This window comes from Scardinius erythrophthalmus (genome assembly GCF_964197995.2).
Source record: "Scardinius erythrophthalmus genome assembly, chromosome: 8".
NCBI classification, from domain to species: Eukaryota; Metazoa; Chordata; class Actinopteri; order Cypriniformes; family Leuciscidae; genus Scardinius; species Scardinius erythrophthalmus.
Window position 1 is genome coordinate 40,942,013 of NC_138228.1, and position 15,594 is coordinate 40,957,606.

At 37.6% G+C, this 15,594-nt stretch overlaps 1 protein-coding gene across 1 annotated transcript in view; it reads right to left on the reverse strand.

The window, feature by feature from the left end:
• cntn5 (contactin 5) overlaps positions 1-15,594 on the reverse strand; it is a 342,737-nt gene that overhangs the window by 12,599 nt on the left and 314,544 nt on the right. Inside the window, exons 18-19 of the mRNA XM_081371769.1 lie at positions 13,557-13,627; positions 3,592-3,826 (exon numbers count right to left, since the gene is read on the reverse strand). Of these exons, the coding sequence (XP_081227895.1) occupies positions 3,592-3,826; positions 13,557-13,627 (306 nt within the window). The remainder of the gene's footprint in view (positions 1-3,591; positions 3,827-13,556; positions 13,628-15,594) is intronic.

Consider the following 15,594-nt stretch of genomic DNA (forward strand, 5'->3'; position numbering starts at 1 on the left):
AAACTAGAGCAAAAGACTGGAACTAGACTACAGAAAACTCAAAAGAATAAAATGCAAATTCTAGAACTGGCAGGGAACACTGTCTAAAAAGATCAGTAGACAAGCAACATCTCACACACTATATACACACACAACAAACCAGCAAAGACATGAGGCAAAGGAGCATGAATATAAAGGGATCAGAGCACACGAGGATCAGGTGAACACAATTAGTGAAACAAGGACCAGACAAGGACTAAACAAGGGGGCGTGGTAAAGGGAAACAAGGAGGCGGTACAAGAGGAGCAAATGGCCAACACAAACAAAGACAAAGCCATGTGCTCAGGCACAAGACAAACAACGAAACATTGAACAGAGACAAGACTGTCAGGGCAGAAGCCTGACAGTTTAAGCCTAGTCTCAGATTAAAATGCATGTTTGAGCTATTTCAGATAAATGCAACTTGCACTGGCATATCTTAAAATATGTCAGTGCCATTGTTTTATCTCAAGATGCAAGGAATGTTTAAACACACATAAACATTTCTAAGGAATGTTTATATAAGCTACTTAAATGTCATATTTAAACTAAGGCCTGATCCTGGCTTAATCTAAGATCTGTCTGTGAAACCAGGACTATATGACTCATGGACCATTTTCTAAGTTAGGAGTGATATCCCCTCTAGCACTTCTTAACCAGTTTGAATTGTTATTTTGAATCAGATCTCTTCAATGAATCAGTTGATCCTGTTCATCTTGACTCATCTGGTTCTCAAGTTCAACTCCAGTTGAAATGTTTGACCAGCTTAAAAAAAAAAAAAAAAAAACTGTAAAGAATGCAAGTCTTACTTTTATGATCTTTGTTGGAGCTTGAAAGCTGGTCACCATTTAATGTATTTTCATTTTATGAAAAAGTGCAGCGTGAACACAAAATCACTTCAAATCTTAAAAGTATATAAAAACTGTAACACTTTACAATGTTTCATTTGTTAACATTAGTTAATGTACTAACTAACTAACATGAACTAACCATTAGCAATACATATGTTACTGTATTTGTTAATCTTTGTTAATGTTAGTTATTGCTCGTTCATGTTACTTCATAGTGCATTAACTAATGTTAATACAACTTTTGATTTTAATAATGTATTAGTAAATGTTGAAATTAACATCAACAAACATTAATAAATGCTGTAGAAGTGCAGTTCATTCTTAGTTCATGTTAACTAATGTTAACTAATGAACCTTATTGTAAAGTGTTAACAAAAAAACATACTTTCAGATAATATAATATTAATTAAATAAAAGGCACTTTAATTAATGTTTTTAACACAGTTAAGTACACTTTTAGTGTAAAAGTGCTCTTTGTAAAAATGTCAAATGAAAGGTTTTGTTTTAAAGTACATTTTAAATCATTGCTTTAATCTTTTGTCATGCTTGATTATCATTTTAACAGCTTTCAAGTATGTTATTTGAGATTACATTTAAAGTTAATGTATTTTAAATGTAGTAAATTGCAACTCGTAGTTTCAATAAGTATTGAACACGTCACCATTTTTCTCAGTAAATATATTTCCAAAGGTGCTATTGACATGAAATTTTCACCAGATGTTGGTAACAACCCAAGGAATTCATACATACAAAGAAACCAAAACAAATAAGTTCAGAAATTAAGTTATGTGTAATAATGTGAAATGACACAGGGAAAAAGTATTGAACACATGAAGAAAGGGAGGTGTAAAAAGGCCCCCTGTCCGTGCAAATTAATAACAGCTGGTTCAGTCCCAAATGATGGCCTACAAAAAGGTCTCATTGCCAAGGTGTCACACAAGACACATCTCATGATGGGTAAAAGCAAAGAGCTGTCTCAAGACCTTCGCAACCTAATTGTTCCAACACATAATGATGGCATTGGTTATAGGCGCCATTCTAAGCTTCTGAATGGTCCAGTGAGCACTGTTGGGGCCATAATACGGAAGTAGAAAGACAATAATTTCACCATAAATTTGCCTCGACCAGTGCTCCTCGCAAGATTTCTTACAGAGGAGTGAAAAGAATAATCAGAAGAGTTGTCTAAGAGCCAACACCAAGTTGTATGGTGTTTTTAGGGTAATGTGCAATGTCATTTCTCTTCCAAACATGGTGTGTATTATGGTATCCAAACAGTTCAATTTTGCTCTCATGTGACCACACTATATTCTCCCAGTATTTCCTTGGCTTTTCCAAATGTTGTGCAGCAAACTTTAAATGAGCTTCAACATGCTTATTTTTTCAGTAATGGAGTCTTGTGCGGTGAGCGTGCATACCGGCCATGGCGGTGGAGTGCATTGCTTTCTGTTTTCTTTGAGACAACAGTACCTGCTATCTGCAGGTCTTTTTGAAGCTCTCCACAAGTGATCCTTGGCTCTTGGACAACTCTTCTGATTATTCTTTTCACTCCTCTGTAAGAAATCTTGCGAGGAGCACTGGTCGAGGCAAATTTATGGTGAAATTATTGTCTTTCTACTTCCGTATTATGGCCCCAACAGTGCTCACTGGACCATTCAGAAGCTTAGAATGGCGCCTATAACCAATGCCATCATTATGTGTTGGAACAATTAGGTTGCGAAGGTCTTGAGACAGCTCTTTGCTTTTACCCATCATGAGATGTGTCTTGTGTGACACCTTGGCAATGAGACCTTTTTGTAGGCCATCCGTTGGGACTGAAACAGCTGTTATTAATTTGCACGGACAGGGGGCTGGATTGCTTTTTAATTACTAATAGTTTTAAGCTGTTTTCTTGGCTTTCCATGCCTTTTTACACCTCCCTTTCTTCATGTGTTCAATACTTTTTCCCTGTGTCATTTCACATTATTACACATAACTTAATTTCTGAACTTATTTTTGTTTGTTTCTTTGTATGTATGGCTTACTTGGGTTGTTATCAACATCTGGTGAAAATATCATGTCAATAGCACCTTTGGAAATATATTTACTGAGAAAAATGGTGACGTATTCAATACTTATTTCCCCCGCTGTATATTAAATATTTCAAAGACAACATCAATAATTATGAAATTGTATATAAATATGTACTTAAGTCCTGCTTGAGTGGGTCAGAAAAGCACCGTAAACTAATTGCATTTAGTATATATATATATATATATATATATATATATATATATATATATATATATATATATATATATATATATATATATATATATATTTAAACTATAAAGCAATTCCATTTTAATAGTAAGTAACATGCAAACAAGTGTCCAAAAACATTACATTCAGTTTGCACGTAAGTATATTCTTTTAAAATGTATTTTTTAATACTTGTTTTAAAAAGTATAATAAAGTATACTTTTTCACAAGGGTATAAATTCTGCTCTTATTGTGTGTACTGTATTTTGGATTTTGCTTCACTGCTATACGGTGGTAGCCTGTGCCTCAAAATTTGGACGCAATATCGAACTGTACATCCGTCCACAGCCCTGGATTAGCCGTCATGTGATGTACTTCAAAGTTCAAGAAACTCTGTCTGTACTGTTGAGCCGCACATTACTGAAGTTATATAAGACAGCAATAAATCCCATCAATCGGAGCCCTGCGCACATCTGACCCTCACCTCCTTCTGCAGAGAACACAGTAACCACCCCGCTGAAGGGCCCGTCTCCTTTGTTGTTATACACCCCCACGCGCACCTCAAACGGGGTGAGAGGGGGGAAGGTCTCGTCTCTGTATTTATAGGTGGTGGAGTCTGCTGAGGTCACCATTTTCTCTTTCCATCCACGCGTGCCGTTGGCCCGGAACGCCACGATGTAGCCAAAACCTTCTCCGTTTTGGAATTCTTCTGAGACAGGCTTAGGACGAAAAAAAAAAAGAAACATTAATATGAGCCCTGGAATATATTTTTTTTTACAGGGTGATAATGTTGAAAAATAATTTTTTTTTGCACTCATTCTGAAAATATAGCTCAAAGAGTTTGCTTAGGTAAAAAATTCTCTGCAATAGGATCGGAAATTGGAAGAGGATCCTAATAATACACAGCCAGCTGAGCTCTGTGAAATGAGGGGAAGGTAAACAGTTGTGCAGCAGGTAATTTATGAAGACTTTTGGCTGGGAATTATCAGTCCTGAAGATGTAGTATGGCTAATTATCCAGCACAATTTACTTCCTGTGTAATGTGTAAAAAATTGCTTCTTCCAGGTCAGCTTAGATGTTGACATCTTTGGTAAGTTTTACATCATTTTCGTAGATCTGCAGGTGGTAGTTAAAAATAAGCAAAATTCAAGTTTAAAATTCTTTCATGTTATGTACCCAATGAACTGTAGCGAGGGAACTGAATGTTAAATGCCTATTATCTTAAAGAGTCAACATAAAATCAAAATTGAGCCTATCTACAATCTTAAAAGCACAGTTCACCCAAAAAATTCTGTTATTTTCTCATCGTTCCTAACTCATAAGACTTTCATTCATTTTAGAAACATAAATGTAGATATTTTAATGAAAATTGACACCTCAAAAAGTTAATAAAGAGAAGTAATCCATATGAATCGAGCAGTTTAAGTTTTCTGAAGAAACACAATTGCTTTATATGATGAACATATTTAAAGGTGCAGTAAGTGATTTCTGAGAATCATTATTGAACAAACACACCCCTCTCTTCATTGCTCCACCCCCAAAATACACAAACACGCAGTGCAAGAGTGGGTGTCTCTTTATCATAAGCAGAAGCGAAGCAAAATAAAGCTTTGTGAAAAATTAAGTGAAGAGGACGAATGAACAAGGAAGAACAAAAATGTACACAGTACACAAGAGTATCTACAAGCAAGAGTTCATTGTTAGTTGCCAGCAACACACTCAAAACCAATGTTACTCACGTATGGGGCAGAAACAACACAACCTCAGCGTCTGTTTTCAGGCCTTCCGGCTTAGGTCTTTCCAGCGCTGGAAAGCTTTTCTAATATTAAAGGAACACTCCGACTTTTTGGGACTTTAGCTTATTCACAGTATCCCCCAGAGTTAGATAAGTTAGAATATAGTTCCCAGTATTTATACGATTAAAAATGGTCTCTGTCTCATATAGCCTTGTTATTTGTACACGCTGTGACTATACAGATCACAACATGTAAATAGGAAAATGTTTGCATTATTTTGTCACTTATTGGGATTAGTATGCTACCTTATTCATTTACATCCAGTCTTTGTGGTAAGCTAGACTAGCGGTGGGTGCGTCAAATAACACTTACAGAACACACAGAAATGAAAAAGGTATGTATGGACTTATCTAACTCTGGGGGATACTGTGAATAAGCTAAAGTCCCAAAAAGTCGGAGTGTTCCTTTAACGCAGGTTCCTAAAGCTCTTGCTTGATCATGTCCCTTTTTTCCAGTGATATTCCACTGGCCTTTTCTCTTTTGTAATGTTTCTCAGCCATCTCTCTTTCTACAGTCTTTCTTCAAATCTCCCTCTTGCTCACTCTCTCTCCTCCCCCATCATGAGTGGACACGCCCCCTACTGCTGATTGGCTGCTAGTTTGTTGTGGTGCTCACCCCGATACACTTTCAACAAATGGCTTTTTCAGAAATGGCTTACTGCACCTTTAATTTAAGCTTTTATTCATAACATTGATCAATGCACATATATGGAGCTCATCAAACATGGTAAAAGAATAAACCATACTTGCTTGACGCAAAAGAACAAACCTATTTGGTCCTCAAACATCAAGTTTGAGCTGTATGAACTTTTTAAACCGTCATAGTCTTTTTAAAACATCAAAGTGAACTTTCAATGGAAGGGTTTCTCAGGTTTCAATAAAATATCATTTGTCCCAGAGAAATTTCTTCAACTTGTGTTTCATGAATGAACTAAATAGACTAAGGGCCCTATTTGAACGATCTAAGCGTATGGTGCAAGTTCACTTAGGGCATGTCCGAATCCACTTTTGCTAGTTTAACGACGAAAAATGGTCGGCGCGCCAGGCACATGGTCTAAAAGGGTTGTCCCTATTCTCTTAATGAGTAATGGGTGTGTTTTGGGTGTAATGTGCAATAAACCAATCAGAGTCTCATCTCCTCGCTCACGCCATGGCAGATTCGCTATTTACATGACGAAATTTGATAATGGAAAGGCCGAACGCTTCTCCATAGCGCAAACGGAACCGCTCGTGCGCGAGGTAAAAGTGCGCAAACGGGACAAGCCGGATTCCACCATATCTTTATGTACACAATAATAATCTTTTACATTGTAATCCTTTTATTTTAAATATTTGGCTTTTGTGTGCTGCTGTGTGTCCCTGTGTGTTTAATAAGAAGAGTGTACAGGTACGTGTGTTGTGCACCCGCCTATAAGAACACATTACAAACACGCTCATTAAATAACAAAAAAAATACTGCACCATTGACTTTAGACCAGGTTTCAGTTGGTCAATGGCACAGTCTATTAATGTTGCCTCAAAATAGCAACACACCAACAATGTGCTTGAACACACCTCGTTTTCAGACCAGCACACCCATGGCCGCACAAATGGGCGCAAATGCATTTGCTATTTAAACAACGTGGCGCAGGACGTGAAAATGATAACTGCGTCAGACTGAAACTAGCAAATAACACTTGCGTCGCGCTTGGCGCTGCATTGCGTCGGGTGTATGATAGGGCCCCCATACATACATAGCTATACATTTCTTGCCCCTAGATTGTAAATTTGTGTTCACCACAAGTCCATATTCATTTCATACACTGTTTTAAAAAAAAATTAATCCAGATTAGGCTTAAGCTAATTATTATTCATAGATAGTTCAGTTAATTATATATTATTGGATATGTTCCCTTTGAAAGAGGCTAACAACTCACCTTTTATGTGACGGTTTACAACACAGGCTAATTTTACAACCTGATCAATGTTTAGCTGAGCAAAAAAGCTCTTTTTCCACCAAACAGCTTCAAAAACACACAGAAGCTTTAAATATGCATCCAATAAATAGTTTCAATTTCCATATTTTTCCATTTAAATTACATCTTTTGTTATGTCGGTTCCGAAAAAGAAGCAACACTAAATGGCACAGAATTACATCAAAATGTCAGAGAGTCCCAAATGAATCCTGGAGATTTTCAGTTGTAATGAAACAGATCACTTGTGAATGTCAAGCGCTTGATGATGAGCCTGAACACATCAATTAAAGATGCGCTAATCCAACATATTCAAGACCCGGCACACAGCGAGAGCTCACCATTATTCTGTGAACCATATCAATGTCTTTTCAAAGGGCTTGGTTCAGGCCCTTGAGTAAATAATCTGTGCGTGTGACGACATTTTGCGAATATTGAGTCAAATATCAATTAATGCAGAGCAATGGATGTAAATCCGGAAATCACCTGTGATATTGAATGGTACATTTTATGGTACATTCTGCTCTAGGTTGAAGTCCTTCAACACTTCACTGTTTAAAATTTTCTTCTAATATATAGTATATATACCGGTATATATATTTCACATATAAGTCCACCGCCAACAAGCTTTTTACCGTTTTTCAACAATGTTTTTATGTACAATAAAAGTAGTCCACAAAACCATTCTAAAGTCATACGACAACATAATGTGAGGAAAAGACTGAAATTTAAGTTGCTCTTGGCCAAAAATCTTCCCCCTCCACTACAACTCTAAAGTTTTGAATTTGAATTATACAAAATAGAGTTCAGCATTCTCTTTTCTAAATCACCTAAACTATTCTTGCTCTGGAAGGATAATATGAAGGAGGGAGTCATTTGTGAACGATTCACTGACTGATTACATCACTCTTGGAAATATATTTTTAGTTACATTTGTAACCATTTACACTGTGAGTTTAAATATCGCAATTCTGACTTTATGTCTCGCAGTTCATAGTCAAAAACCCGGATTGCAAGAAAAAAGTTACAAACTTGGAATTGCTAGAAATAAAGTCAGAATTGTTGGATATAACAAGCAACTGTGAGGGTGAAAAAAAAAAGCCAGAATTTTGAGACAGAAAGTAGCAATAACCTTTTTTTGTTTTGTGGCAGAAACAAGCTTCCATATAAAAATGAATTTTTCAAGATTGCTCTTACACACAGTGGGCATTACTAACATGACATAAAGACTGAAAGCACTTTCCCTGAAATCACTTTTATTTTCTAGCTGACCTTTTGCTCATTGCGTTGAGTATTCGCAATGTGGTTTCGCATTCTGTTATCTATGCTAAAACACCCGAATTATTCTTGTTCTGGAAGGTTGTTTACAGTCTGCTGGTCACACGACTTGATTTTGCCTGTCCAGCTGCTGACAATTTCCTCGCTGCTTTTTTCAAAACAGATTTGACACTTGCTTGATGTTTTTCTAAGGACGAGATATCAGAGTCTGTCTGCGACACCTGCTAGGCATTTAATAGAATGGAATGCAATCTATTAAGGGAGATAGAAATTTAATTAAAATGTAAGCCGGCGGAATTAAATCTTGGGCAATTTTAATAATTGACAAACACCTGTACTCTCCTCACTTTTTGGCAGCGAATATGTCCGTCATGCCAAATTTTGACTGATTTCCAGCCGCTTCTGAAATTATCACATCCCTTGGCGGCACCTAAAATAAGATGCAGACTGATGATGGGAGAAAAAAGGCTGAACCTTCAAATTGAATACTTAAGCACACGCTTTTAGTGCTATGACTGTAATTAACTCACTCTACTGTTTCTAGGAATTGAATTAACAAGCCTTGAACCAACATTATTAGTGCTGGCTGAGCTTTTCTGCATGGGGCGACCAATAAATGGCCCTTTTAAAAAAGGAAAAATCAGTTCTGCTACAAAATGAAGTGGAACGTGCATCTAAAAAGGCTGTTGGAAGGAGTGGCACCCATGGTGAAAATGAAATCTGCTGGCGGTCTGATATCGGCACGCTTGGCGTGCTGCGGCAGGCATCGAATAGGAAGTAGGGCAACTGTAATGGTCCAGTCCATTGCTCCTGGTGCCCATAATACTTTTTCTCTCTCTGCAGACACTAATGAGTGGACGGGGCGAGCTGTTTAGTCATTCATCCTGTTTAATAAGCAGTGCTCGGCCCAGCCGCTGTCTTCCACAACCACCCAGAGATGATTGGAGAGGCAGCACAGAAGCCGGTTCACGTGCCGCGAATGCCAAAGCAGCACAGCATCTTCTCAAATACACTAATATCGATTGGAGATGCAGAGCCAATTCAGTGGTTCTAAAGTGGTTAATCGGGACGCAGATAAACAGGGTGGAGCTAATACGGCTATATGGGACAGTGCCAGAGAGGACGGCACAGACGTATACAATGAGGAGGAGGCTATGTACACACAATCTGTTTTCTGGGATTGACAATAGTATTAACGAACTCTTGACTCTTGAATTTTCTGTTTCTGCATATAGGTCATTTCACGACTGCTTCCATGCAGGAATAATCAAAGTCAAGCCTTTTTCTGTTCTCCCAGTAGTCGAGAAAAACATCGGTAACAATAGCAACGGTGACTAAATATGAAGATGGTAACAATTTACATTCTAACCTAACTTACTTTCAAAATGCGGGTGTATCCTGAAAATTTAAATCAGTTTTATAAAATGCAGATCATCATCATATTTTTATGTGCATACAGTTTTATAGCAGAGTAATCTGAGACAGTAATAAATCTCATATGTCATGGTGAGAAGTCTGATTCAATTTAGGGAGTTGTTTTGCAAATAAATAATTCACATTTTTTTTTAACCCGTTTTTATATTTAGTTAATTGCCGCTGTTCGTCACTATGTTAAGAATATAAAATAATGTTTTCTAGTTGCATTTATTGTAATGTTGTGGCCAATTTAACCCTACTGTGTTTTTGTGCCAGATAAACTAATTGACTATTTTAACAACTCTGAAGGTAGCTTGCCAAGCCACCTGCTACCCAAAACCTAAAAGTCAGATTGCAATTATGTCATATTTTTTGTCATAAAGGATATATGTAGGGTTGGGTACTGATACCGGGCACCGAAATGGAACCGGAACCTAAGTAACCGGTATGTAACCGGACCGAATCAAAACGCAGATTCAGTGCCACTTATGCCTCAGCTGTCTGTTGAAATATTTGCTCTCTGGTTCTCCGAAACGGACGTAAGAAGCATCATCACCGCCTGTGATCGCTAGTTAACTCTTTGAAGCGTACGATCGTTCACACCAGTGTGATTAGAACGTTCAGATTGCGTGATCATCAAATTTGCATTTGCGCATTGGCTAGCGCTGAGCCAGAGACAGACGCTCTCAGCGCTGTCATATTATATCACAAACTATTCGGTGTTTTCAACCGCATATGGTTTATTTTAGGTTTCAGACATTTAAAGTACTAGCAAAACAACATTTATAGTTTGTAAAATACACACTGATGTCTATGGAAGCGGCAATAACAATCCTTTGAATTATAAATTGATGATGTGTTTAGATACACATTGTGTAGGTAACTATAAAATTTACTCTGTTCTTCTCACACTTCACCAGCCACTTACTTTAATGTATTTCGGGAGAAGTGGATGAATTGACGTGTTTTAGGCCTAAAACTGACAGATACAATTCTCTGAACTGCAGTGCGTACTAACATGGCGCCCATTGTGCATTATAGATCAACTAACATGGCCAATTCTATTCCGAAGCTCACTGTCACGGAACGTGTCACAGATTAATAATGTAAAACTACAGATGAGTCTTCTTGCGTGTGTCCGTTTAAAGACAACTGAGATTGTGACATGGCTTACAGCAGGGATCATGTTCGTACAGTCTGACAAGCAACAGTCGTAAAGGGCTATTATTAATCGTACAGTATGCACCCGGCTTTAGTTTCTCTTTCAAACCATAGAGCTTTTACTTTGGCGGAAAATCCCCAGGAAGACCTTAAGGCTTTCCTTTTATTGACAATAGATTTATAAATGATTCTCATTACAGTTTTGGGAAGATGATTGGCACATGTTCAAATGCATGTTATATAACCCACCCAAACTCACAGCACTTAGATAGAATTCATGTGCAGCAACATTTACAACAAACCGAGCCACTCTGAGATACTGAACACACAGGATCATGAACTGCCTGCTTTTAATATAATACATTGCAGCCTTTGCGATTTCATAACTGCATTATGCCATATTGTGTTCTCACAACCTTGCATTGTTTTCAACCAATAAACGTAAATTTGAAAATGTAACTGAACTGGCGAGTAACACAGTGTCATTTACTCGCCAACGCACATTTTTACTTGCATTTGGTGCTTGGCGAGTGTTAATGTCGGAACGTGTGGTCATTTTGAAAAGCAATAACAGCTTGTCAACAGGCATAGGGTTTTAACCACTAATGAGGGAATAAGCAACGGTTAACGTAAAGGGCCTGTGCTAGGAAAGGTTAAATTCCAGGTATGGGAGACGGACCTGAGAACTGAAGAATTACTAATTTCATAAAGCTGCTCAGTCACCATTATGTCCTTGAGTAAGGCACTTGGGTTCCGGGGGGGCAATCCAATTAATGCGCTGCAAATCGTTTTTGTTTAAAAGCGTCTGCTAAATGATACGTAATTTAATATGATGTACTATGTGCCTCAAAATAGCACCTGAAGCCCCTGTCAAGATACCTGTTAATATGCTGCTTAATACGACACAGCACTAAAGAATTAATGCTCGAGAATTCTCCTGTGCATTTAAAATAGTCTCCCTGTAAAGCAAACATTAGATTTAAAATGTGTTTAGAGCTCTAAGTAACGTTTCTAGTGTATAGACATATTTTGCATGTTGTGAACTTGGTGTAAGCATATAATTGAACTGCATGTCATCACCGAAGCAAAATTAAAACTACAATTATTCTGTAGTTACAGTAATAACTTTCTCAAGGGGTTATAAACTCAGGAAGTCATCATGGTGAAAATATTCCATTGCATTTGGAATGAGCCTTATCATCTTTAATTTCTCACTAAGGTACAGTTCTCCTAATATGAAAGTTATTTGCCTGGTGACAGTTGGGGCCTGAGTATTTAATAACTGCAAGAATAACCGTCAGTTCAGAGTACATCTGTTCCACAATTCCCCAGTTAATCTCACCTTTAAATGGCCTCATTTGGAAGCCTTTTTTTATTTTTAAAACATGTTTATGCGCAAAATACTCCCAGCAGTGCACAGAACCAAAGGTGACACTCCATGCTAGTATCCTCTTTACATGGTACGTAAAACTGACTGAATGTTCTAAAATCTCAGACAACAAACAGATGTTCCAAAAACATCAGTTTCAGGGGAATAGTGTTTTGAATATTCAAGGTTAATGATCATTTTAATCTCTCTTGTGTGTCTAAACTTAACATTATTAATCCACATGGCAACGACATCAACTGTAAAGCTTCCAAACGGACAAAACATCATATTCAACAGTATAGTCATGTGATTTTTTGCGCTATATTCCATGTCTTCTGAATCCATTGGATATGCTGTAGCTTTTCCTCATTCCTCATATTTGAAAATGACTGGCGTGTCATATTAGGTTATGACACATGCGAGATCTGATGGTGTTTTTGGTGTCAATGACGTCAAATCTGGAATGTGTCAAACGCATGGATGTGTCATTTTCAATTTGCACCTGCATGAATGAAGCGCGAATCCAAAAGTTTGGCAGTTGGGAAGATTATCAGTGAATAATTCTATAAGTTACAGACAACTTCATATCAATATCATTATTTGCTTACTTGCTAATCCCTTGAAAAAATAGTAGTACACTTTAGCCTAATATTAAAATAATTTACTTAAATGCAAACTGAATTTAATGTTTCCGGGCACTTAATTGCATGTTATTTACAATTACATTTACATTAAAGGATAAAAATCTAATATATATATTGGTGTATTTCAAGAGCTGCTAACACAAAATGCTTAAAGGGGTGAATTTCTTTCTACTGTTGAACACAAACAAAGATATTTTAAAGAATGTTGGTAACCAGACAGTTGGCCATTGACGTCCATAGTATTTTTTTTTTCCTACTGTGGAAGTGTCAATGGCTACCATCAACTGTTTACATTCTTTAAAATATCTTCTTTGTGTTCAACAGAAGAAAGAAACTCAAACAGGTTTAGAAAAACTTCATCAATTCATCAATTGGCCAAAACAAATGACAACTGATGCCAACATGAACAGGCTGTGTGATATGCCCTCCATCTACAAACCAACACAAATATGCATAAATAGATGTGGATTTACAAATACTCAGTTTTCCTACAGTACAGTAAAGCTTGCAAAAAATTAAACGTGTCTAGCAGATCTGGACTAAACCTGCACCACTTCTCAATCCTTTTTTCCACCCAGCAGCATTGCCACAAAGCATATAATTTCATTTAGAATCAAGTTATTCATCTGTTCTTATAGGGGACTGTAAGTGTAGCAATCCTTCAACAGCCAATTGCAATGGTGGCAATTATGGCCGGATATAATTACCAACGCTCAAGTCAATTAGCTGCGTGAATCTATTTGGCCAGGAACTGCAAGTCTTTTATGCCATATTCATTAGCATAGCAATAGTTCACAGTAGGGAGTCCATTGTGCATGCTGAGTGCAAACCTACCTCCCAGGATATGACCAGCTCATGCCTGCGGCCGTTCCCACCTCTCACGTTGGCAGGGGCTACTGACGGAACTGCAGATACAGAAATACTGCAATGTAATAGTGCAATAAGTTTTTACTTTCTATTAGCTAAAAGGTGTAAAAATGTGAGTGAATCATTGCATGACTGCTAATGATTAATTAAGGCTTGGCTGCTTTGACACATAAGGAAGATTCACTCAATAGGTGTAACTCTCAAAACAACAACCATAAAGCCAAGAAACAGTGTAGCACTCACAAAACACATATAACAGCTTGATTCACATGAACAAACAAAATGATAAATAAAGAGGGGGAAAAACAGAGCAGGAATAGTTATATTTATTTTGTTTTAGGATTATGTATTTCTCATTTACTCTAATGTAAACGTATACATAATTCTACAGGTGTTCCTTTGTAGGACAACAAATTAGACAACATAGGCACATTGGAAAAACACACCTAGGGGCAGATTTACTAAACAAGGCAAATTAGCATGAGAGCGCAATTCCAAAACAGCGCCGATGGGAGTGGAAAGTGACTTAAAGTAAATACAACACGTAAATTAAAGAACACGGATGCAGTCAGATCTTGCTCATAATGAGCAACGCAATCTACCTGTTAGCGTCTGGTCTAAGACGTTTTTTTTTGGGCGGTAAATAATGGCGCAAACACCAGTACATTGACGAGCACAAACCTTAGTAAATCACCTTGCGAGATTCATTTAAGTACTCCTCCCATACATTTTTTGTCTGAAAGGGAAACTTTTTTGATTTAGTAAAATTGCTTGGTAGCTCACCTGGTACAGTAGTGCACGATGTGGAGGACAGTCCCGTGAAAAGTGAGTCACAATACATAGGCTCAAACACTTCTAGAAGCAAGGTAAAATTAGATGGTTGCTTCAGCAAATGCCTTTTTATTTCACTTTTGCTTTTGTTAACACTATCGTTTAGGTTCAGGGTAGGGTTTAGTTACTTTCTTGGTACTAACTTAGTTACTAACTTGGTACGTTACTTTCAAGCGTGACCGAGCATTAACCTTTCGGCGCCACTCACCAGACATTTCGTTTCCGAACTGCCGCAATACGTACAACAACCAGCGTAATAAAACGTTGCCAGATTCACGTTCATCTTTTTTGGACAAAATTATACACTTTTTTTAGCACGACTCACTGGACATTTCACTTTGAAATTGTCACGAAATGCACAAGAAGCAACATAATATCAATTTGCAGAAATGTTGTCACAGGCACTTTATTTGGAGCCTAGACTGAAATAATTTAGATAATCTGAATAATCTTTACATGGCCCTTTTTTCCATACAACAACAATTCAAAGTTTAGGTCAGACCCATCGTTGCCAAGTCCACGGTTTTCCTGTGGAATTGGGCTACTTTTCAGTTGTTCCCATGGGTAAAAAATTTTCTCGGGTTTATTTCAACCCTCGTACATACGATTTCGCCACTCCAACAGCCCCAGCGCTAGCCTGGATGCCAGCCGAACTTAGCCCCGCCCACAACATTTGAGTTCTGGAAGTTCGTTGTGGAGCAACTATGCTCGAACCAGAGCTGTTCGGACCAATCAAATTGTCAGGGCGGGCTTTATATGATGATGGACAGATGATCAACAGTAACATAATCATCCACGTCACCAAAGAGCGCTTGGGTTGCGATAAGATTTGTTTGCCGTATTGTCAAATTCTAATCTAAACGGAGAACTTGTTCGTATATGCATTCACCTTTACTATTTCTCTCAAAAATGATGATCGTGCTGGTAAGTACTCCGTGTATCCTTAAATTCTTTTTACAACACCGGCAAAGATCGTTTACACTCATCTTCTTCTTCTACTTCTTCCAGCGTGCGTGCAGTTGAGTCACTTATTCCCTTGCTCTGATTGGTTGTAGATCTATCCAATTGAGAGCAGAGGCATTTTCTTTCCTGGTTCGGTTGAAACACGCCCCTTAATCACAGCCCAATGGAGCAGTATCAGACTCATATTCTGACTAGAATCTGAGTATGGCGA